Raw genomic sequence first — 26,536 nt, 5'->3', positions numbered from 1 at the left:
TTGATGTCATAATTTATATCTTATATTGCTTATCCCTTAACCAAATCATTTTAGTTGTTATTATTTTTATTTGCTTTGTTTTTTAACCTTCCTAATAGGGATATAAGTATTTCTTGACCCATGATTACCATGTTAGAGTATTCTGAATTTGTTTAGGTATTTATTTTTACCTGTCAGTTTTATAGTTTTGAACTTTTTTTGTTACACATTAAGATTATTATTTTTTCTTCTAGTTTGAACAACTCCTTTCAGTATTTTTTGTAATGTAGTTCTAGTTGCAAAGGTTTTCTTCAGCTTTTGTTTATCTGGGAATGTCTTTATTTCTAATGAATAAATTTGCTCTATACAGTATTCTTGGCAGGCAGTTTTGTTGTCTTTGAATATGTCATCCCACTCTCTCTTGGCCTGTGGGGTTTCTCCTGGTAACACTCCTGTCAGGCATATTGGAATTCTTTTATGTGTTATTTGCTTTTTTTTCCCCTCATGCTGCTTTCAGTGTTCTCCATCTTTGACTTTTGAGAGAGTGGTTATATATGTCTTAGGGTTATCTTATTTGGATTGAATCTGTTTTGTTACCTTTCACCTTTCTGTACTTGAATATTTATATCTTTCTTCAGGTTGGGACATTTTCTGTTATTATTTTTCTAAATAAGCTTTCTTCCCCATTTTCATTTTCTATTCTCTTTTGAACACTAGTGATACACAGATTTGCTCTTTTGACACTGTTTCATAGAACCTCTGTGTTTTTCTCATTGCTTATCTTTTTTCTTCTCTGAATGTATATTTTCTGATAGCTCGTTTTTGAAATCAGTGATTCTTCTGCTTTGTCATTCTGCTATTGATGCACTTTACTGCATTTTTTCTTCCTTTCTTTCTTTCTTTTTTTTTTTTTTTGAGATGGAGTCTTGCTCTGTCACCCAGGCTAGAGTGCAGTGGCGCAATCTTGGCTCACTGCAACCTCCGCCTCCTGGGTTCACGCCATTCTCCTGCCTCAACCTCCCAATTAGCTGGGACTACAGGTGCCCCCCACCATGCCTGGTTAATTTTTTATATTTTTAGTAGAGACGAGGTTTCACCATGTTAGCCAGTATGGTCTCGATCTCCTGACCTTGTGATCTGCCTGCCTCGGCCTCCCAGAGTGTTGGGATTACAGGCGTGAGCCACTGTGCCAAGTCTTCATTTTTCATTTCATTTATTATTCTTTTTAGCTCCTGGATTACTGTTTGATTTTAAAAATTATTTCAATTTGTTGAATTTCTTTAACAAATTCTTCATTTGTTCCACTGTGTTGTATTGACATTGCTGATTTTTCTTAAAGCAGCTATATTTTAACTCTTTGATTGCCTATGATTTATGTGCATATGTTTAGGATTAGTAATTGCCACCTTGTTTGGGGCATTTCATGAGGCCATCTTTTCCAAGCTAATCTTTATTCTTCTTTACATGTGTCTCTGTATGTGTTTTGATGAATTAGGTATTTTTTTCCAGTCATTGCAGTCTGAATTTGTTTGTGACTGTTCTATTTCGGTGGGCTTGTTGATATATTCTGAGCAGACTGACCCTTGTATTTCATTTTATTGCTAGAAGGTGCCCTGAGCCCAGCTTTGATATGATTGTCTAATGCAGGGTCCAAACTCATTGTGATCATGGGAGATCCACATTGGGTGCCCAGGCCATGTAAGAGATCAGGGTCAGCCCCTCACATACGAAGGGTTGTAGACCATCCATCTGACATTGTGGCACTCACAAACATCCTCTGTGGTGTGGCATCCTCTCCGCCAGGGATGGTAAGCCACTACCAAGTTCTCTGTGCTGCCTGTTACTAGCCCTACTCTCTTTTTTTTCCATAGGTGGCCTCAGGTGGTTCAACCCCATTGTACTTGTGGTGCTCTTTATGGGATGATGCAGAAGCAAATCTCCCATGGAGGGGTTCAGGATGGTAGAGAAGCATAATGCCTACCTCCAGCTTCTTTTGAGTGTAGAATCCCTGAGTCCTGGAGGCCTTTCTGCGTATAGTACTCTAAGGGCTTGGGGATGGGGTGCTGTGGTCACAGAAAACTGATTCTCTCACTGTCAACCATACTTTTACTAGTCTGTAGTCCAGAGAGGCTTCACAGCCTTACTTGTGCATTCTGGGTTGTTTTTTTAGCCCTTGTGAAAGCAATTGTATGTGTGGGTGGTTATTCAAATTGATGTTTCTTCATAGGTATGATTGTTGGAGAAACCTATTTTGCTGTTTGCTCTGCTTCCTTGAGTTTAACATTGTGATCTTTGTAAATATAATGCTATGTATTAATTGCTTCTCTTGATTTGTCGTGAACATTATTCCTTGTTTTTAAATTTTCTCATAATTGTTTCATAATGTGATATGAAGTTTAAAAACATATTATAATTTTTCTCAGTTTCATAAAGATGATGATGAGCATTTTTTTCATAACTGCATATTCTTTCTATAATGTATTGCAATAGAGTTGCACCTCTAAGAATTTGTGTGAAGTATTTGGTTTTACTCTTTTGTGTGTCTGTTTCTTCACATGCTAATTTATTTTGATGATCCTATGCTAGCCTCCTGGGAATTCCTCTCACTTTCAGATTTTCTGAATATAAGAGGCCATTTTGCATGCTAATTAATATCCTTTTTTAAAAAAAAATTCAGAGTTCCATGTATGTATTTGTTTCTGTCATTGATTAGCTGTGTCACTTTGTGTAGTTGCTTAACCTAGATTTTCCCATCTTAGAATCAGTCCTAAACACAGCAACTTCCACATAGCATTGTTTTGAAGATTAAATAATAAAATTCATGTCTACCATTTGGTCCTCTTTCTGGCCAAGGCATGGTGTTTACAATGTTTAAAAATTGATGCTTATGTGCACTTACCAATCAGAACAGATACCAACTACAAACAATTGGCATCAGCAGAATATTGGCTTTCCTCATGGAGTGAGAGAGAGCTCTATTAAATGCTAGTTGCTATCATAGTTGTAATAAGTGAAAATAATCATGAGGTTGACAAGATGATTTTTGGCCAAGCAGTTACCAGACTAAGTTAATCTTATGTCCCAAATAGGCACAAAAAGCAGGAGCTTTCATATATGAACTTTATTCTGAAATTTTTGTAGTCTGCTGTAATATTAAAATCAAAACATAGAAGTCTCAGTTATACAGATATAGAAACAATCTCATACTTTATATTTCATTCTGTGTAGTTCAAACTTAAATAGACTTTTAGTTAAGCCTTGAAGTTTTTCTTACCTAAAGAAGATACACATTTATGCAAATTAATTCAAAAGTACCTTTTTTTTTTTTTTAAGAAGGAGTCTTGCTCTGTTGCTCAGGCTGGAGTGTAGTGGCACAATCTCGGCTCACTGCAACTTCCATCTCCCAGGTTCAAACGATTCTCCTGCTTCAGCCTTCCGAGTAGCTAAGATTACAGGCATGCACCACCATGCCTGGCCAGTTTTTTGTATTTTTAGTAGAGATGGAGTTTCACCAAGTTGGCCATGCTGGTCTCGAACTCCTGACCTCAAGTGATCTGTCCGCCTCGGCCTCCCAAAGTGCTGGGATTACAGGTGTGAGCCACTGTGCCTGGCTCAAAAGTACTGTTTTTAATAATTTTACTATTAGTTTACTTTATTCTAGTAAGAATCTGTTGCCACACAATTTTCTATATTGATTGATTCTTTATTATATGTTAATATAAAAGATGAATTTTAGCATTCTTTATAAAAGTTATAGTATTTAGCCTTGTGTTTATATAGCTTAGCAGACATACCATTATTACGAATTTTTAAGAATTACGCTAAAGATTATTCCCTCTTTAGCTATAACTTTTATGTTCCAGGTCATCTTTAACCACAGCATTGTAAAGAGGTTAAGGTAAAATATCAACACATGATTTATGGTACACATTATCTTGCATAAAACTCTGAGCTATGTGTGTTATTAATTTTTAAGCAAAACTTGGAAGATGCCTTTTGGACATTTTTACAATCCAGCTATTTAAGATACATTCTTTGTTTTGATAACTATTATACTTGATATTATGTTAGATATTTGTAATACTTTTTACTGTTTCCTTTAGCTTGCCAGTGTAATGGACATAGCACTTGCATCAATAATAATGTGTGCGAACAGTGTAAAAATCTCACCACAGGAAAGCAGTGTCAAGATTGTATGCCAGGTTATTATGGAGATCCAACCAATGGAGGACAGTGTACAGGTAAGTTTCTTTTAAGCAAATTTTAGTGTATTTTTACTAAGGAAAAGATAATTAAGAAAGCAGCACCTGTTGTGGAGAATATATATTACTACAGAAAAGTTTTTATTCAGTTTTGATATGTTTTCTAAAGTAATATATATTAGAAACTGTGAACTGTAAAAATTCTGTAATATACTTGCTTCAGAAATATTCCTTTTTCTTATTTCAAGATGAAGGCATGTTTCTTATTGTAATTTATCAAATACAGATAAAAGAAAAAAACTACTATCTCACTATTCAAAAATAATCATTGCTGATAGTTTTTTAATAAGTAGTAGTTTATTGTTTTGACTTTAGAAATAATAATTAAAAGTTAAATGTGTTTAACTTACATCAGGTAAGATTTTTATTGCACAAGGTGATAGTATGGAATAGTATTTAGGAGAGTATGGGTTTGGAACCAATTCTGGGCTGAAATCCCAACTCTGTTACTGTTCAAATGTATGACCTTGTTTCATTAACCTCTCACTGTCTTATTTTTCCCATATGTAAAATGCAGATGATGATAATTCACTGAGTTGTTGTAAAGATCGAATGAGATTATATGTAATATAGGCCTTAGGAATTGAAGCACATAAAAAAGAGCATTATAAATGCTAGCCATAATCATCACATTCTTGTTTTCTAAACCCTGCTTTCCTCCATCTTCCTCTCTATTCTGCCACTTCTTTCTCCTATGGTAAATGATATTTGACTTTTAAATATAATTTCCTTTTAAAGTAGAATTTAGTAGAAATCCTTCATTATCTCTAGATTGGAACTTGTGTTTTAAATTTTTAATCTACTGTCTCTAAATGGAGTTTGCCTACATAGCACCCACAGAAATACATCATTGACTGTGAAAATGTGAGGTATTTGAGGGAGTGGAGCCTGACTTTGGTTAGATAATTTTTTTTTTTAACACTAGCTGCATATTAGAACCAGCTGGAAAGCTTTTAAAAATATGGATGTCTGGGCCACTTTCTAAAACAATTAAATCATTATCTGGGTTGTGGTTCTAGGGTGATTCTTGGGTAATTGTTCTTTTTAAATGTTTCCTAAGTGACTCTAATATGCACTCAGAGTATGAGATGTTTTCATTCACATTACAATTTGTATGTCTCTGTAAACTGTCATGTATTTAATATAAAATTGTGTATGTTTTATTTTAATTTTATGACAATTATTTTAGATATATTTTTCAACGTATTTTCATGCCCATATGTAATTAGTTCATTCTGTAATTTACTTAATATATTTGTTGGCATTTATATAGTGCTTCTAACCATAACTCCAATTCTAGAGAATGACTTTTTAACAAAGTGAAACCCACAACAGACACTTAACTATGTACAGTGTTGTGCAACTATCTGATTTTTTTTCTATTTTTTTTAGACAGAGTCTCGCTGTGTTGCCCAGGCTGGAGTGCAGTGATGTGATCTTGGCTCACTGCAACCTCTGCGTCCTGGGTTCAAGCGATTCTCCTGCCTCAGCCTCCCGAGTAGCTGGGACTACAGGTGCCCACCACCACACCCGGCTAATTTGTTTTTGTATTTTTGGTAGAGATGGAGTTTCACTGTATTGGCCAGGCTTGTCTTGAATTCCTAACCTTGTGATCTGTTTGCCTCAGCCTCTCAAAGTGCTGGGGTTACAGGTGTAAGCTACCATGCCTGGCCATTTTTTAAAGTTTTTAATTAAAAAAAAATTCAAATTTTAATTTTGTGGGTATATGGTAGGTCTACATATTTATGGGGTACATGACATGCCTTGATACAGGCATGCAATGTGAAAGAATCACTTCATGGAGAATGGGGTAACCATCTGCTCAAGCATTTATCCTTTGTGTTATAAACAATCTAATTACACTCTTTATTTCAAGTTATTTTAAAATGTACAGTTACGTTACTATTGACTATAGTCACCTTATTGTTCTATCGAATAGTAGGTCTTCTTCATTCTTCCTATTTTTTGTACCCCTTAACTATACCCCCTGCCCTCCAGCCCTCTAACTATTGTTTTTGTACCCATTAAGCATCCCTACCTTCTCCCCAGCACCCCATTACCCTTCCCAGCCTCTGGTAACCATCATTTTACTCTCTGTGTTCATGAATTCAATTGTTTTGAATTTTAGATTCCACAAATAAGTGAGAACATGCAATGTTTGTCTTTCTGCGCCTGTCTTATTTCTCTTAATATAGTGATCTCCAGTTCTGTCCATGTTGTCGCAAATGACAGGATCTCATCCTTTTTTATGGGTGAATGCCATAAAAAATATATACCACATTTTCTTTATCAATTCATCTGTTAATACAGCAGTCCCCAACACTTTTGGCATCAGGGAGTGGTTTTGGGGAGTACGGTTTTTCCACGGATGGGATGGTGATGGGGTATAGTTTGTGGATGAAACTATTCTACCTCAGGCATCAGGCATTAGTTAGATTCTCATAAGGAGTGTGCAGCCTAGATTCCTCACATGTGCAGTTCACAACAGGGTTTGAGCTCCTGTGAGAATCTAATGACACCCCTGATCTGACAGGAGGCAGAGCTCTGGCCTTAATGCTTGTTCACCTGCTGATCACCTCCTGCTGTGCAGCCGGTTCCTAACAGGAAGTAGACTGGTACCAGTCCATACCCAGGGGTTGGGGACCCCTGTGTTAATGGACACTTAGGTTGCTTCCAAATCTTATCTATTGTAAACAGTGTTGCAAAATAGGAGTGCAGGTATCTCTTTGATATACCAATGTCCTATTTTTAAGGTTTATATCCAGCCAAGGGATTGCTGGATCATGATTGCTCAATTTTTAGTTTTTTGAGGAACCTCAAAACTTTTCTCCATAGTACTTGTACTGATTTACATTCTCACCAAAGTGTACAAGGGTTCTGTTTTCTCCACATCCTCACAAACATTTGTTATTGCCTGTCTTTGGATATAAGCCATTTTAACTGGGGTGATATCTCATTACAGTTCTGATTTGCATTTATCTGATGATCCATGATTTTGAACACCTTTGCATATGCCTTTTTGTCATTCGTATGTCTTCTTTTGAGAAATATCTATTCAAATATTTTGCCCACTTTTTGATTGGATTATTAGATTTTTTTCTGTGGCATTGTTTCAACTCCTTATATATTTGGGTTACTAATCCTTTGTCAGATGGGTAGTTTGCAAATATTGTCTCCCATTCTGTGGGTTTTCTCTTCACTTTGTTGGTTGTATCCTTTGCTGTGCAGAAGCTGTTTAACTTGTTGTAATCCCATTTGTCCGTTTTTGCTTTAGTTGCCTGTGCTTACAGGGTATTGTCCAAGAAATTTTGGCCCAGACCAATGTTCTGGAGATTTTCCCCAATGTTTTGTTCTGGCAGTTTCATAGTTTGAGGTCTTAGATTTAAGTCTTTATACCATATGCTTTTTATATATGGCAAGATATAGGGTCTAGTTTCATTGTTCTGCATATGGATCTCCAGTTTTCCCAGCACCTTTTATTGAAGAATCTGTCTTTTCCCCAGTATATGTTTTTGGCACCTTTGTCGAAAATGAATTCACCGTAGCTGTGTCGATTTGTTTCTGATTTCTCTGTTCTGTTGCATTGGACTGTGTGTCTGTTTTTATGCCAGTATTATGCTGCTTTGGTTACTATAGCTCCTTAGTATAACTTGAAGTCAGATGATGTCATTCCTTCAGTTCTTTTTGCTTTGGATAGCTTTGGCTATTCTGGGTCTTTTGTGGTTCCATATATATTGTAATATATATTTTTTCTATTTCTGTGACAAATGCTATTGTTATTTTGAGAGGGATTGCATTGTATCTGTAGACTGCCTTGGGTAATATGGACATTTTAACAATATTGATTCTTCCAATCCATGAATTGATTCTTCCAATGCATTTTTGGTGTCCTCTTCAATTTCTTTAATTAGTATTTTATAGTTTTCATTATAGAGATCTTTCACTTATTTGGTTAATTCCCAGGTATTTAATTTTATGTGAGGCTATTATAAATGGGATTACTTTCTTAATTTCTTTTTTATATTGTTCACTATTGGCACTTAGAAATGCTACTGATTTTTGTATGTTGATTTTGTATCCTGCAATTTTACTGATATCCGTTCTAATAGGTTTTTATGGAGTCTTTAGGTTTTTCCAAATATAAGATCATATTATCTGGAAAAAAGGATAATTTGGCTTCTTCCTTTCCAATTGGATGCCCTTTATATCTTTCTCTTTTCTTATTGCTCTAGCTAGGACGTTCAGTACTATGTTCAATAACAGTGGTGAAAGTGGGCATCCTTACTTTGTTCCAGATTTTAGAAGAAAGCTTCTCAATTGTTCCCCCTTCAGTATGATACTAGCTGTGGGTCTGTCATATATGGCTTTTATTAGGTTGAGTTGTGTTCCTTCAGTCTGCAATTTTTTGAGGGTTTTTATCATGAAGGGATGTTGAATTTTTATCAAATGCTTTTTCACTGTCGATTGAAATGATTAGATCTTTTTTGTCCTTCATTCTGTTGATATGACACATCACATGGATTGATTTGCATATATTCAACCATTCTTGCATTCTAGAGGGATAAATCCCACTTGGTTATGAATGATCTTTCTGATGTATTGTTGAATTTTGTTTTCTAGTATTTTACACCAACATTCACTAGAGATATTGGCCTGTAGTTTTCTTTGTTTATTTGTTGTTGAGAGTCTCACTCTGTTGCCCAGGCTGAAATGCAGTGGCGTGATCTCGGCTCACTGCAACCTCCACCTTCTGGGTTCAGGTGATTCTCCTGCCTCAGCCTCCCGAGTAGCTGGGACTATAGGCACGTGCCACCGTGCCTGGTTAATTTTTTTTTATTTTTGGTAGAGATGGGGTTTCACTGTGTTAGCCAGGATGGTCTAGATCTCCTGACTCGGGATCATACCTTAGCTCCCAAAGTCGCTGGCTACAGGCCACGTGAACCACGCCTTAACCAGTTTGTTTCCCTCCACCACTTCCTTCCTTCTTCCATACTTCCTTCCTTCCTTCTTCCTTCCTTCCTTCCTTCCTTCCTTCCTTCCTCGCCCTCCTTCCACTCTTCAACATTCCCTCATACCTCTTCCTCGCCCTCTTCCTTCCTGGCCTATGTGCCATTGTCATGTATGCTGTTTGCTTTTAATATCAGGGTAATATTGGCCTTGTAGAATGAGTTTGGAAGTATTTCCTCCTCCTCTATTTTCCAGAATATTTTGAGTAGGATTGGTATTAGTTCTGCTTTAAATGTTTGGTAGAATTCAGTTGTGAAGCCATCGGATCCCAGGCTTTTCTTTATTGGGAGAATTTTTATTATACCTTCAATAACTTTACTTGTTATTGGTCTTTTCAGGTTTTGGATTTCTTCCTAGTTCAATCTTGATAGGTTGTATCTGTGTAGGCATTTTTTATTTCTTCTAGATATTCCAATTTTTGGCATGTAGTTGTTCATAGTAGCCACTAGTGATCCCTTGAATTTTTGCAGTATCATTTGAAATGTCTCCTTTTCATTTCTGATTGTATTTTGTGTGTGTGTGTCTTCTCTGTTTTTTCTTAGTTTGTCTGGCTAAAGGTTTTTCTATTTAACCTTTCAAAAATCAACCTTTTGTTTCATCAGTCTTTTTTTTTTATTGTTTTCTTCACTTCAATTTTATTATTTCTACTTTGATCTTTCTTATTTTCTTCTACTAATTCTGGATTTGGCTTGCTCTTCTTTTTCTAGTTCTTCAAGATGCATCATTAGATTATTTGAAGCTTTTCCTCTTTTTTTTGATGTAGGCACTTATAGCTAGATACTTCCCTCTTAGTACTTCTTTTGCTGTATCACATAGGTTTTAGTATGTTATGTTTCTATTATCATGTTTGAAGAAAATTTTCAGTTTCCTTCTTAATTTCTTCATTGAATCTCTGGTGATTCAGGAGCACATTGTTTAATTTCCATGTATTTGTAAATTCCTCTTGTTACTAATTTCTAGTTTTATTCCATTGTGGTCAGAGATGATGCTTTATGTTATTTCAGTTTTTTAAAGATGTTTTGCAACTTATTTTGTGACCTAACATATGGTCTGTACTTGAGAATGATCCATGTGGTGAGGAAAATAATGTGTATTCTGCAGCTGTTGGATGAAATTTTCTGTAAATATCTGTTAGATCTATTTGGTCTATAGTGCAGATTAAGTCCCGTGTTTCTTTGTTGGTTTTCTTCGAAGAAAGATCTGTCCGTAGCTGAAAGGGCAGTGTTGAAATCTCCAGCTATTACTTTATTGAGGCCTATCTCTCTCTTTACCTCTAATAATATTTGCTTTATATATCTGGGTGCTTCATTGTTGGGGGTGTGTGTGTGTATATATATATATATTTAAAATTTTTTTATCTTCTTGCTGAATTGACCCCTTTATCATTATATAGTGACCTTCTTTGTCTATTCTTTTGTTTTTCGTCTTGAAATCTATTTTGTTTGATGTAAGTATAGCTACTCCTATTCTTTTTTGGTTTCTATTTGCATGGGATATCTTTTTCTATTCCTTTATTCATAGCCTACATGTGTCTTTATTTGTAAAGTATGTTTCTTGTAGGCAACAGATTATTGAGTGTTCTTTTTTCCATCCGTTCAGCCACTCTCTCTCTTTTGATTGAAGAGTTTAGTCTATTTACATTCAAAGCTATTATTGATAAGTAAGGACTCACTTCTGCCATTTTATTATTTGTTTTCTGGTTGTTTTATGTTCTTCTCTTCTTTCTTTCTTTCTGTCTTCCTTTAGTGTAGGTGATTTTTTCTAGTGATATAATTTAGTTTCTTGTTTTTCATTTCTTGTGTATCCATTGTATGTTTTATTTTTGTTTTGAGGTTACCATGAGATTTGGAAATAGTACCTTATAACCCATTATATTAAGCTGATAACAACTTGACACTTTTTGTGGTCCTCTCTTCCTTCTTTCTTTCCCTTCTGTCTTCCTTTAGTGAAGGTGATTTTTTTCCTGGTGATACGATATAGTTTCTTAGTTTTTATTTTTTTGTGTATCCATTGTATGTTTTTTGGTTTGAGGTTACCATGAGTCTTCTAAAAAGTATCTTATAGCCCGTTATTTTAACCTAATAACAACTTGACACAGTTTGCATAAACAAACAAGCAAAAAGAAAACTAATAAAAACTCTATACCTTAACTTCATCCATCTGCTTTTTAACTTGTTGTTGTTTGTATTTATATCTTATTTTACTGTCAAGTCTTGAAAAGTTGTTATTATTTTTGAGTTGTTCATTGTTTAGTCTTTCTATGTAGGATAAGAGCAGTTTACTCACCACAGTTACACTGTTATAATATTCTGTGTTTTTATGTGTACTCACTGTTACCAGTGCATTTTGTGTTTTCAGGTGATTACTTATTGCTGATGAATGTCATTTTTTTTTTCTGTTTGAAGTACTCCCTTTAGCATTTCTTTCAGGACAGGTCTGGTGATTATGAAATCACTCAGCTTTTGTTTGTCTGGGAAGCTCTTTATTTCTCCCTCATGTTTGTAGGATGTATGTATACTTCAAATATATACATTTTAGGATATATATATATACATTTCAAATATAAAAGTTGTCTTCCGTCAGCACTTTAAATATGTCACGCCACTGTCTCCTGGCCTGTAAGGTTTCCACTGAACAGTCTGTGGCCAGATGTATTGGAGCTCCACTGTATGTCATTTGTTGCTTTTCCCTTGCTGCTTTTAGGATCCTTTCTTTATTCTTGATCTTTGGGAGTTTGACTGTTTAAATGCCTTGATGTAGTCTTTTTTGGATTTAATTCTGTTTGGTGTTCTATAACCTTCTTGTATTTTGATATTGATATTTTTCTCTAGTTTGGGAAGTTTTATGTTGTTATCCCTTTGAATAAACTTTCTACCCCTATCTCTTTCACTTCTTCCTTTTCAAGGCTGTGAACTCTTAGATTTGCACTTTTGTAGCTATTCTCTAAATTCTGTAGATGTGCTTCATTGGTTTTAATTTTTTTCTTTTGTCTTTTCTGACAGCATATTTTCAAACACCCTGTCTTTAAGCTCACTAACTTTTTCTTCTGCTTGATTAATTCTGCTATTAAAAGACTGATGCATTCTTCCATATGCCAGTTACATCTCTCAGCTACAGAATTTCTCCTTGATACTTTTTAATTATTTCAATCTCTTCATTACATTCATCTAATAAAATTCTCAATTTCTTCTCTTTGTTATCTTGCATTTCTTTGAGTTTCCTGAACACAGGTATTTTAAATTCTCTGTTTGAAAGGTCACATATCTTTGTTTCTCCAAGATTGGTCCCTGGTGGCTTATCTACTTCATTTGATGAGGTTATGTTTTCCTGGATGGTGTCGATCCTTGTAGATGTTCTTCATTATCTGGGCATTGATCAGTTAGGTATTTATTGTAGCCATCACTGTCTGGGCTTGTTTGTACCTGTCCTTCTTGGGAAGGCTTTCTAGATATTTGAAAGGACTGGGATATTATGGTATTAGTTGTATCTGCTATAGAGGGGACCCTAAGCCCAGGAACACTTTACTTACAAACTCATAGAGGGACTGCCTTGATGGTCTTGGACAAGATCTGGGAGAATTCTGTATCACTAGGCAGAGACTGTTGTTCTCTTCCCTTATTTTCTCCCAAACAATCAGACTTTCTCCCTCTGTTCTGGGCCACTTAAAGCTGGGGGTGGGTGGAGTGACAAAAGTACCCCTGTGGCCATCACCAGTATGACTGTGCTGGTCGGACATGAAGCCAGCACAACACTGGATCTTGCCAACAGCCTGCTGTATCCACTCACTGGTTGCTTCCTGTGTTTGCCTAAGGTCCTGGGGCTCTACAATCAACAGGTAGCAAAGCCAGCCAGGCCTGTGTTCTTCCCTTCTGGATGATGAGTTCCCTCAGGCCCCTGGTGGGTTCAGAGGTGCTATACAGGAGTTAGGGACTAGAGTTAAAAACCTTAGAAGTCTACTTAGTGTTCTGTTGTACTTTGGCTGAGCTGGCACTCAAACCACAATATGCAGTCCTGCCCACTCTTCCCTCCCCTTTCCAAAGGGAGAGGAGCCTCACCTCGTAGCCACTGCCATCGAAGGCCATGTGGAGTACCGCTAGACTACAGCTGATGATCCCTTAAGGCCCAAGGGCTCTTAAGTAAGCTTAAGGTGAATGCTGCCTGGCCTGGGACTCACCTTTCAGGGGAGTGGGCTACCCTCCGGCCTAGGGTAGGTTCAGAAATACCATCCAAAAGTCAAGTCCTAAAATTGGGGACCTCAAAACCCCACTTGGTGCTCCATCCACCTGTGACTGTGTTAATTCCTATGGTGCAAGGCAAAGTCTCATTTACTTTTCCCTGGGCTTTTCTCAAGTAGAAGAGTTTTGCTCTGTAACCACTACAGCTGGTAATGTGCTGAGTTTTACCTGAAGCCAGCAAGTCTCAGAGGCTCACCTAAGACCCTCAATATAGAATGTGGTATTGCTGCTGGTTATTCAGGACCCAAGTACTCCTCAGTTAACCAGGTGATGAATGCTTCCAGGACTGGGTCCTTTCCTTCAAGTCAGTGGGTTCCTTTCTGGCCCAGTATGTGTGTGGAAATGTCATCTGGAAGCTAAGACCTGGAAGAAGGGCCTCATCATTCTGACTGGTGCCAAGACAAAGTCCTCTCCACTTTTCCCATGCCTCTCCTCAGGTGGAAGTTAGGGGTCTCTTTTGGAACCACAATTTGTACAGTCTGGGGTTAGAGGAGAGGTGATGCCAGTACTCCCTTAGTCACCCCATCTGCTGTCCCAGCAGGTCCTGTGCCCTGCCAGTTCACTGTTTCTGGGCCCAGTTCAGCACTAGGACTTGCCTAAGAGTTGTAGTCCTTATGGCCCAGACTGCCTTTCAGGTTTACTTAGAGATGCAGAGCATTTTAGCCCTTGGTGGTGAAGTCACTGGGAACTGAAGTTCAGACTGCTAGGATTGGCAATTTTCCTTTTTCTCATGTTGGTTTACATGCGCCCTCTATAGGCGGGTGTCCCCTGAGTTTTGTTCAGTTCTCTCCTTTCTACTATAATAATAGGACATCAGTGAGTTCAGTCCCTCAGGATTGCTGTTTTCTCCCTCCTTTAGTGCCCAGAGATACTCTCTGCACCGTATGATGCCACTGCAGGGAGTGGGAGAGGGCTGATGTTGGCAATTGGAGACTTTTTTAAAAAATCACTTCAGTGCCTCTTTCACTGATAGAAGTTAATGCCAGGTAGTATGAGGGCTCACCTAATTTTTGGTTTTATGAAGGTGTTTTTTCTTTTAGATAGTTGTAAATTGATGTCCCTGTTGGGGGGAACGATTGATGTAACCTTCTATTCCGCTATCTTGCTCTGCCTCTCTATCACCTTTATCTATTTCTTAAGCATTTTTATCATCCTAAAAGGAAACTGTGTACTCATTAAGGAGTCACCCCAGCCCCTGTCAACCACTGATCTGCTATCTGTCTTTATGAATTTACTTATATTCTAGATATTTCACATAAATGGAATCATACAATATGTAACATCTCGGGACTTCCTTCTTTCACTAAATGTAATGTTTTTGATGTTCATTCTCATTGTAGCAAGTGCCAGTCCTAATACCTTTTTACAGCTTAATAATACTGTGGTTTTGATTGCCATTTCCTTAATGATTAAATATTAAGTATCTTTTGATGTGCTTGCTGGCCATTGTATCTTAATTTGGAGAAATACTTGTTCAAGTACTTTGCCTGTTTAAAATAATTTGTTTTCTTAAATTTTGGAAAAATATACACAATATAAAATTTATCATTTTAAGCATTTTTAAGTATACAGTTTAGTGGCATTAAGGACATGTGCATTGTTTTGCCACCACAATTTTCATTCCTCTGTAAAACTTCTTAATCTTGTAAATCTGAAACTCTATACCCATTAAAAAATAGCTACCCACTCCCCCCACCTCCTTCCAAACCCTGAGAACTGCCATTCTACTTCTGTTTCTGTGAATTTGATGGCTATAGATACCTCATGTAAGTGGAATCATGCAGTTTTTGTCCTTTGGTGGCTGGCTTATTTCTCTTAGCATAATGCCTTCATGGTTCATTCGTGTTATAGCATGTATCAGACTGTCTTTCCTTTCTAAGGTTGAATAATGTTTCATTATGTATTAGAACATTCACAATGTTGTACAGCTGTCACCTTTATCTAGTTCTTACACACATGATATTTTGTCTGTCTATTTATTCACTGATGGACACTTGAGTTGCTTCCACCTTTTGGCTGTTGTAAACAATGCTGCTAAGAATATAGCTTACACATATCTTTTTGAGTATTTGTGTCTTTTCATTAGCCATTTCTTTATCTTCCTTGGAGAAATGTCTATTCAAATCTTTTGCTTATTTTTAAATTTTTTTTGTTGAATTGTAAAAGTTCTATATATCTTCTAGATACGAGGCTCGCATCAGATACATGATTTGTGTTTTCCACCATTCTGTAGGTTGTCTTCACTTTTTTGATGGTATCCTTTAAAACGTAAAAGTTTCAATTTTGATAGTTTATCTATTTTTTTAATTTTGTTGCTTATATTTTTGGTGCCATATCTACAAATCCATCGCCATATGTAATATCACAATGATTTTTTTTTGCCAACATAGGCAAAAGGAATATATAAAAGGCTCTATTAGCTACAAAATGTCTTAAATTATTATTGTTAGTTTTATTATTCTAACAGGCAGAGTGCTTTTAGGAATATGTTCCCTTTTAAGGATGATACTTCTCTGCTAGGTTGGAGACTAGTTTAGTTATTTCACATTAATTTTTGTTACTGACATTATACATTTGACAAGCCAAAGTACAAGGCAATGAAAAATTAAATAGAGTGAATAATAGATGCCTATTATATTCACTGTTATACTTTCTCTGGTGGTTTATAAAGTTTTTAAAATAATTCTTTAAGAGTTTCTATGTTTCTTAAAGTTGGCAGGAAATATTTTGCTCTCTATGACTTTTTTTTTCAATGAATAAAAAAGACATTAAAATTTTTATTTAATATTACCAAAGGTAAAAGACGGCTTAGAACCAAAATAGTAACTACTGTTTTTTTTTTTTTATTATACTTTAAGTTCTAGGGTACATGTGCATAACGTGCAGGTTTGTTACATATGTATACTTGTACAATGTTGCTGTGCTACACCCATCAACTCATCATTTACATCAGGTATAAATCCCAATGCAATCTCTCCCCCCTCCCTCCTCCCCGTGATAGGCCCCAGTGTGTGATGTTCCCCTTCCCGAGTCCAAGTGATCTCATTGTTCAGTTCCCACCTATGAGTGAGAACATGCAGTGTTTGGTTTTCTGTTCTTGCGATAGTTTGCTAAGAATGATGGTTTCCAGCTGCATCCATGTCCCTACAAAGGACACAAACTCATCCTTTTTTATGGCTGCATAGTATTCCATGGTGTATATGTGCCACATTTTCTTAATCCAGTCTGTCACTGATGGACATTTGGGTTGATTCCAAGTCTTTGCTATTGTGAATAGTGCCGCAATAAACATACGTGTGCATGTGTCTTTATAGCAGCATGATTTATAATCCTTTGGGTATATACCCAGTAATGGGATGGCTGGGTCATATGGTACTTCTAGTTCTAGATCCTTGAGGAGTCGCCATACTGTTTTCCATAATGGTTGAAGTAGTTTACAATCCCACCAACAGTGTAAAAGTGTTCCTATTTCTCCACATCCTCTCCAGCACCTGTTGTTTCCTGACTTTTTAATGATCGCCATTCTAACTGGTGTGAGATGGTATCTCATCGTGGTTTTGATTTGCATTTCTCTGATGGCCAGTGATGATGAGCATTTTTTCATGTGTCTGTTGGCTGTATGAATGTCCTCTTTTGAGAAACGTCTATTCATATCCTTTGCCCACTTTTTGATGGGGTGGTTTGTTTTTTTCTTGTAAACTTGTTTGAGTTCTTTGTAGGTTCTGGATATTAGCCCTTTGTCTGATGAGTAGATTGCAAAAATTTTCTCCCATTCTGTAGGTTGCCTGTTCACTCTGATGGTAGTTTCTTTTGCTGTGCAGAAGCTCTTTAGTTTAATTAGATCCCATTTGTCAATTTTGGCTTTTGTTGCCGTTGCTTTTGGTGTTTTAGACATGAAGTCCTTGCCCATGCCTATGTCCTGAATGGTATTACCTAGGTTTTCTTCTAGTATTTTTATGGTATTAGGTCTAACATTTAAGTCTCTAATCCATCTTGAATTAATTTTCGTATAAGGAGTAAGGAAAGGATCCAGTTTCAGCTTTCTACTTATGGCTAGCCAATTATCCCAGCACCATTTATTAAATAGGGAATCCTTTCCCCATTTCTTGTTTTTGTCAGGTTTATCAAAGATCAGATGGCTGTAGATGTGTGGTATTATTTCTGAGGACTCTGTTCTGTTCCATTGGTCTATATCTCTGTTTTGGTACCAGTACCATGCTGTTTTGGTTACTGTAGCCTTGTAGTATAGTTTGAAGTCAGGTAGCATGATGCCTCCAGCTTTGTTCTTTTGACTTGGGATTGTCTTGGAGATGCGGGCTCTTTTTTGGTTCCATATGAACTTTAAAGCAGTTTTTTCCAATTCTGTGAAGAAACTCATTGGTAGCTTGATGGGGATGGCATTGAATCTATAAATTACCTTGGGCAGTATGGCCATTTTCATGATATTGATTCTTCCTATCCATGAGCATGGTATGTTCTTCCATTTGTTTATGTCCTCTTTTATTTCACTGAGCAGTGGTTTGTAGTTCTCCTTGAAGAGGTCCTTTACATCCCTTGTAAGTTAGATTCCTAGGTATTTTATTCTCTTTGAAGCAATTGTGAATGGAAGTTCATTCCTGATTTGGCTCTCTGTTTGTCTGTTACTGGTGTATAAGAATGCTTGTGATTTTTGCACATTAATTTTGTATCCTGAGACTTTGCTGAAGTTGCTTATCAGCTTAAGGAGATTTTGGGCTGAGACAGTGGGGTTTTCTAACTATACAGTCATGTCATCTGCAAAGAGGGACAATTTGACTTCCTCTTTTCCTAACTGAATACCCTTTATTTCCTTCTCTTGCCTGATTGCCCTAGCCAGAACTTCCAACACTGTGTTGAATAGGAGTGGTGAGACAGGGCATCCCTGTCTTGTGCCAGTTTTCAAAGGGAATTTTTCCAGTTTTTGCCCATTCAGTATGATACTGGCTGTGGGTTTGTCATAAATAGCTCTTATGATTTTGACATACGTTCCATCAATACCGAATTTATTGAGAGTTTTTATCATGAAGGGCTGTTGAATTCTGTCAAAGGCCTTTTCTGCACCTATTGGGATAATCATGTGGTTTTTGTCTTTGGTTCTGTTTATATGCTGGATTACGTTTATTGATCTGCGTATGTTGAACCAGCCTTGCATCCCATACTCTGGTTTCTCTATGACTTTTATATTGTGGTGTGAGATGTAAAAGTCATTTTTGTTTTTTGGGGCCACATTAGCTACCTAATAATAAGCAATATGTCACATTTAATGAATTATTTTAATGTAGTAATATCTAAAATCAATTTATAAGGCATGGAAATTAAACATTTATTACTATTCTTTCATTTTTAGTTCACTTTATTGGAAAAGCTCATTTTTAAAACTAGTAAACATACTTATTAAAATTCAAAGTCCATGCCGATATTAAGGGAAAGTAGAAAATGAATTTATGTTTGATTGGGAAAACTTTAAATATACTACAGCATATATATTATTTCAAAAATCCAACCTAATAAAGCCAATCTAACATGACTGTCAATTATATTATGGTTAGTCAGTTATTAGAATTTACTCTTAAAATATTTTATTATTAAAATTTTATTTATAATGTTCAGGAAGATTCTCTGATTAAAAACTTGCTTTGGAGATATATATATATAATATTTATGTGTGTGTATATGTATACTGTATATATATGTATATGTAATCTTTGTGGCTGTGGAAAAATATAACAATGTTAAATGCTTGGGCTTTGGAATCTTACTGCTTGAGTCTACATGCTGGCAATGCCACTGTCACCTTGGATAAATTATTTAACTTGTAGCTTAGTTTTATTTTTTGAGATGCAGTCTTGCTCTGTGGCCCAGGCTGGAGTTTAGTGGTGTGATCTTGGTTCACTGCAACCTCAGCCTCCCAGGTTCAAGGGATTCTCCTGCGTCAGCCTTCCTAGTAGCTGGGACGACAGGCGCGTGCATCCGCACCCAGCTAATTTTTCTATTTTTAGTAGAGACTGGGTTTCGCCACGTTGGCCAGGCTGGTCTCGGACTCCTGACCTTAGGTGATCTGCCTGCCTTGACCTCCCAAAGTGGTAGGATTACAGGCATGAGGCACCGCGCCTGGCCTACTTAACTTTTTAGTGTCTTAGTTTTCTCATCTGCAAAATGCAGCTAATTTAATTTATAGTATAATAGTAAGTCGTAAATGTGGTACTTTATATGTTGTATAATATATGTTCCTGGCAAATGTTAACTCCCTAATCCTAGCTATTATTGTAATATTATTATTACTATTCATAACATCAATAAGTTTTGCATTTTGATTAAAATGTATGATTCAAACTTTTATGGCAGTATTATTTTTGTCATATTATTTCCAAGCTGATTTATAAACTGTAGTAAAAGAAACAAATGTTTAGCTGAATAGAAGAATGGCTCAATACACTAAAAATTATGTTATTTGCAATGAAGGAATATCCTTGAACTCCATAAATACTTATTGAATGCCTAATAAATGCAAAGAAGAATGTTAGGACTTAAATTTATATACATTGTGTGGGTGCTATTATAGTGTGACGAAGAAATTGAGTGATAGAATTAGTGGCAAAGAGATTCTCATTGAAGAATCTGGTCTTGGAAGGTCTTTCTTTAATATTTAATAAAACCTTAATTAAATATATAATAGTTGTACATATTTAGGGGGTATATGTGATATTTTAATACAAATAGATAATGTGTAATGATCAAATCTGGGTAATTGAGATATCCATCACCTTAAACATTTCTTTGTGTTGTGAACATTCCAAGTCTACTCTTCTGGATATTTTGAAATATACCACAAATTATTTTACACTATAGTACTTTATTATGCTGTGGAACACTAGATCTTATTCTTACTTTCTAACTGTGTTTTTATATCCATTAACCATTCTTATTTATCCTCACCTCCTCACGAGTGTTCACAGCCTCTAGTAACCACCATTTCATTCACTACCTCCAGGAGATCAATTGTTTTAGCTCCCACATGTGAATGAGAACATGTGACATTTGTTTTCTGTACCTGACTTATTTCACTTAACATAATGTTCTCTAGTTCCATCAATGTCATTGCAAATGACAGGATTTCATTCTTTTTAATGGTGGAACAATGTTCCATTTTTGTATATATACCACATTTTCTTTCATTGTTCATCTGTTGATGGACACCTACATGGATTCCAAATCTTGCCTATTGCAAATAATGCTGTAATAAACATGAATATGCAGATATTTCTTTGATATACTGATTTTCCTTCTTTTGGATATATGCCCAGTAGTGGAATTTCTGGGTCATACGTAGTTCTGTTTGTAGCTTTTTGAGGAACTTCCATAAACCTCCAAAATGTTTTCCATAGTGGTTGTACTAATTTACATCCTGACCAACAGTGTGTGAGAGCATGCCCCTTTTTTCTGCATCCTCACCAGCGTTTGTTATGTTCTGTCTTTCGGATAAAAGCCATTTTAACTGTGGTAAGGTGATGTCTCATTGTGGTTTTGGTTTGCATTTCCCTGATTATTACTGATGTTGAGCATTTTTTCATAAACCTGTTGGCCATTTCTAAGTCTTCTTTTGAGAAATGTCTATTCAGGTCTTTAGCCCAATTTTTAATTGTATTATTATTATTATTATTATTATTATTTTGCTATTGAGTTGTTTGAGCTCTTTATGTGTTCTGGTTATTAATCCATTGTCATATGAGTTGTTTGCAAATACTTTCTCTCAATTCTGTAGGTTTTCTCTTTACTTTGTTGATTGTTTGCTTTGCAGAAGCATTTTAGCTTGATGTGATTTCATTTTTTCAATATTGCTTTCATTACCTGTGATTTAGAGGTCTTACTCTTGAGATCTTTGCCCAGACCAATGTTCTGTAGAATTTCCTTAATGTTGGCCAGGCGCAGTGGCTCATGCCTGTAATCCCAGCACTTTGGGTGGCTGAAGTGGGTGGATCACGAGGTCAAGAGATTGAGATGATCCTGGCCAACATGGTGAAAGCCCGTCTCTACTAAAAATACAAAAATTAGCTGGGTGTGGTAGTGCACACCTGCAGTCCCAGCTAGTTGGGAGGCTGAGGCAGGAGAATTGCTTGAACCCGGGAGGCGGAGGTTGCGGTGAGCCAAGATCGCACCACTGCACTCCAGCCTGGTGACAGAGCGAGACTCCATCTCACAAGAAAAAAAAAAAAAAAAAAAAAAAAAAAAAAAAAGAAAAATGAATTTCCTCAATGTTTTCTTCTAGTAGTTTCAAAGTTTCAGGTCTTGCATCTAAGTTTTAAATCTGTTTTGTTTTAATTTATATATATCTTGAGAGTTCGGTGGTCTAGTTTCGTTCTTCTGTATATGGATATTGTTTTCCAAGCACCATTTATTGAGATACTGTTCTTGCCCCAGCATATGTTCTTGGCACCTTCTTTGAAAATGAGTTGTTCATAAGTGTGTGGGTTTATTTCTGGGCTCTCTATTCTAGTGGACTATTTGTCCATCTTTATGCCAGTATCATGCTGTTTTGTTTACTGTATAGCTGTATACCATAATTTGAAGTCAGGTAATATGCTGCCTACAGCTTTGTTCTTTTTGGTCAAGATTGCTTTGGCTATTCTGAACCTTTTATGGTTCAATATGAATTTTAGGACTTTTTTTGGTTTTCTGAGAAGAATGTCATTGGTATTTTGATAAGGAGTGCATTTAATCTGTGGATACCTTTGGGTTGTATGGATATTTTAACAATATTTATTCTTCCAATTTATGAACATGATATATGTTTTCTTTTTTATGCCCTTTTCAATTTATTTCATCAATGTTTTATATTTTTAATTGTACAGATCTTTTACTACTTTGATTCCATTTATTTTATTTGTAGCTATTTTAAATGGGATTAGTTTTTTGTTTTTTTAGATTGTTCTGTGTTGCCATACAGAAATGCTACTGAATTTATATGTCAGTTTTGTATCCTGCAGCTCTACTGAATTTTTAAATCAGTTCTAATTGGTTTTCGGTGGAGTCTTTTGGTTTTTTGAAATATGAGATCGTATCATCTGTAGACAAGGATAATTTTACTTCCTAATTTTACTTCCTCCTTTTCTGTTTGGATGCTCTTTATTTCTTTCTCTTGTCTAATTGCTCTGAGTGGGACTTCCAGTACTATATTTAATAAAAGTGGTGAAAGTGGGCATCTTTGTCGTGTACCAGATCTTAGAGAAAAGGCTTTCAGTGTTTCCCTAGTCAGTATAATGCCACTGGTGGGTTTGTTGTATATGACCTTTAGTGTTTTGAGTTATATTTCTTATATCCCTAGTTTTTTGAGAGTTTTTTTTTTTTTTTATCATTAAAGGATGTTGAACTTCATTGAATGCTTTTTCAACCATTGAAATGATTTTTGACCTTTATTTTGTTATATGTTATGGCAAAATATGCTATATTTTGTTAAATGCGATATGATAGATCACATTTATTGATTTGTACGTTGAACTATCCTTGCACCCCTGGGATGAATCTTACTTCATTACAATGAATGGTCTTTTTAATATGTTGTTGAAATCAGTTTGCTGAATTTTGTTACAGATTTTTGCATCTTGTTCATGAGTGATATTGGCCTGTAGTTTTCTTTTCTTTTTTTAAAATTGAGTCTTTGTCCAGTTTTGGTATCAGGATAATGCTGGCCAGATAGGATGAATTTGAGAGTATTCTCTCATCCTTGACTTTGTAGAATATAATAAGTAGAATTTGTTAGTTCTTCTGTAAATGATTTATAGAATTCAGCAGTGAAACTATCTGATATTGGGCTTTTCTTTGATGGGAGTCTTTATTATTGCTTCTATTTCATAACTTGCTGTTGGTCTGTTTAGTTTTTGTATTTCTTCATGGTTCAATTTTGGTAGTTTGTATGTATTTGGGAATTTATACATGTCTCCCAGATGTTACAATTTATTGGGATCTAGTTGCTTATCATAGTCTCTAATGATTCTTTGAATGCCTGTGGTATCAATTGTAGTGTCTTCTTTTTCATTTCTTAATTATGTTCATCTTCTCTCTTTTTTTTCTTAGTGTAGCTAAAATTTTTATAAGTTTTAGTTATTTTTTCCCAAATAATTTATTTTGTTCTTTTATGTATATTTTTTAGTCTATAACTTATTCATTTGTGCTCTAGTCTTTATTAGTTCTTCCCTTCTCCTAATTTTGGGTTTAGTTTATTCTTGCTTTTTTATTTTCTAAGGTATACTATTAAGTGTTTTTATTTGAAATCTTTCTTCTTTTTTGATGTAGGCAGTATTGTTTTTGTGGTGTCCCATAGGTTTTGGTATGTTGTGATTCTATTTTTATTTGTTTCAAGCCATTTTAAAGTTTTATTGTTAATTTTTTAATTGAAATTTAATGTTTTAATTCCTTCAGCAGCATATTGTTTCATTTCTATATATTTGTATAGCTTCCAATATGTCATTATTCATTTCTAGTCAATTCCACTGTCATTAGAAAAAGTACTTGATACCCTCTTTGGGAGGCCGAGGCAGCTGGATCACCTGAGTTTGGGAGTTTGAGACCAGCCTGATCAAAATGGAGAAACTCTGTCTCTACTAAAAATACAAAAAAATTAGTTGGGCGTGGTGGCGTATGCCTGTAGTCCCAGCTACTCGGGAGGCTGAGGTAGGAGAATCGCTTAAATCCGGGAGGTGGCGGTTGTGGTGAGCTGAGATCATGCCATTGCCCTCCAGCCTGGGAAAAAAGAGCAAAACTTGTCTTGAAACAAACAAACAAAAAAAACAAACAGAAAAAAAACTTGATATTATTTTGACATGTAATAATTTGTTGAAACTATTTTCCTGACCTAAGAGATAGTCTGTTCTCAAGAATATTCCATGTGCTGATAAGAAGAATGTATAATTTTTTACCTGTTGGATGAAATTTTCTCTTAATGATCATTAGGTCCATCTGGTTTATAGTGCATAGTAAGTATAGTGTTGCTTTGTTGATTTTCTATTTAAAATATATGTTCAGTGTTGAAAGTGAGTGTTGAAGTCCCCAGGTATTATATTGGAGTCTGTCTTTCTCTTTAGGTCTAGTAATGTTTGCTTTATATTATCTGGATGCTCCAGTGTTTTGTGCAAGAAGTATTTGCAATTTTAATATTCTTTGGCTGAATTTGACCATTTTATTATTATATAATGACCTTCTTTGACTCTTCTTACAGTTTTTGCCTTGACATCTATTTTATCTGACATAGGTATAGCTATTCTTGTTGTTTTTTGTTTCCATTTGCATGGAATATTTCGTTTCATTTCCTTCATTTTTAGGATATGTGTGTTTTTATAGCTAAAGTATATTTCTTGTGGGCAGCATATATTTGAGTCTTATTTTAATCCATTCAGCCACTCTCTGTCTTTTATTTGAAGAATTTAGTCCATTTACATTCAGTGTTTTGGTTAAAAAGTTATGACTTAACTACTTCCATTTTGTCATTTTTCTTCTGGTTGTTTTGTAAATTTTCTCTTCCTTCCTTCCTGTCTTCCTTTTTAGATTAGTGATTTTCTCTGGCTGTTTGTTTTAATTCCTTGCCTTTTATTTTTTTGATTTCATTGTAGGTTTTTGCTTTGTCATTACTATGAGGCTTGCAAAAATATTTTATAGCCAACAATGTTAAGTTGATAAAAACTCTTAGTCTCAAAGAAGAGGAAAAAAAAAAAGGAAAACAAGCAAAGAAAAAAACTAAAAAAAATCTGTGCTCTAACTTTTCCTCTAATTCCCTCCTGCTTTTTGACTTTTTGTTGTCTCTATTTATATCTTTTTATATTGTCTATCTTTCAAAAATTGTTGTAGTTATTATTTTTGATAGATTTTTCTTTTGGTCCTCATGCTGAAAATATAAGTCGTTTACATACCACAATTGTTGTACTAGAGCAAGCTTGTCTAACCCGCAGCTTCTGGGCCATATGCAGCCCAGGACAGTTTTGAATATGACCCAACACAAACTGGTAAACTTTCTCAAAACATTATAAAATTGTTTTTTGCTCATCAGCTATCATTAGTGATAGTGTATTTTATATGTGGCCCATGACAATTCTTCTTCTAATGTTGAACTCTCCTGTTAGAGTATTCTGAATTTGTCTTTGTTCTTACCTTTTCCACTGAATTTCATACCAGATGTTTTCTTGTTATATGTTAGCAGCCTTTACTTTCAGACTGATAAAATCTCTTCAGCATTTTTGGTAAAATCTCTTCAGCATTCATCTGGTGATGATGAATTTACTCAGTTATTGTTTGTCTGGGAAAGTCTTTATTTCTCCTCCGTATTGAAGGATATCTTTCCTGTATGCGGTATTCTAGGTTGGAAGTTTTTTCCCGTTAGCACTTTTAATATGCTATCTTGCTCATTCTGGGCTGTAAACTTCTTGCTGAGAAGGCTGCTGCCAGAAATATCAGAGCTCCTTTGTATGTTTTTTGCTTTTTTCTTCGTGTTGCTTTTAGGATGATTCTTTCATCTTTGATCTTTAATATTTTGATTATTATATGCCTAGTGGTAGTCTTATTTTAATTGAATCTTCTTGGTGTTCTTTCACCTTCTTTACCTAAATATCTTTTTCTAGGTTTGAAAAGTTCTTTTATTCCTTTCTTTGAATAAACTTTCTACCCCTGTCTTTTTCTTTGTATCCTCTTTAAGACCAGTAACTTAAGATTTTACTTTTGAGGCTCTTTTTTAGATCCTGTAATCATACTTTATTCTTTTTGATTCTTTTAAATCTATTTTCATATAGCATGTCTTGAACTAAATATTTCCTTTTCCTGCTTGATGAATTTTGTTTTTGAGAGATTTTGATGAAGTTTTCAGTCAGTTGAATTTTTCAGCTTGAGTGATTTTTTTATTGTTTATTTCAGTGTCTTTGTCAAATTTATCTGTTTTATTTTGACATGCATCATGTTTTCTCAAAACAAGTATTTTGAATTCTTTGAGAGTATATATATCTGGCACTCTAGAATTGGTCATGGGTAACTCATTTACTCCGTGTGATGAGGTAA

General features: G+C 35.4%; 1 protein-coding gene across 6 annotated transcripts in view; it reads left to right on the top strand.

Moving 5' to 3' along the window:
* Positions 1-26,536, top strand: part of ATRNL1 (attractin like 1) — an 832,634-nt gene that overhangs the window by 222,299 nt on the left and 583,799 nt on the right. For all 6 annotated transcript variants that reach the window (XM_017944361.3, XM_017944358.3, XM_017944357.3 and 3 more), the window contains one exon: positions 4,083-4,220. In XM_017944361.3, the coding sequence (XP_017799850.1) occupies positions 4,083-4,220 (138 nt within the window). The remainder of the gene's footprint in view (positions 1-4,082; positions 4,221-26,536) is intronic.

This window comes from Papio anubis, chromosome 11 (assembly GCF_008728515.1).
Source record: "Papio anubis isolate 15944 chromosome 11, Panubis1.0, whole genome shotgun sequence".
Lineage (NCBI taxonomy): Eukaryota > Metazoa > Chordata > Mammalia > Primates > Cercopithecidae > Papio > Papio anubis.
This window is presented reverse-complemented; position numbering and strand designations above follow the sequence as displayed.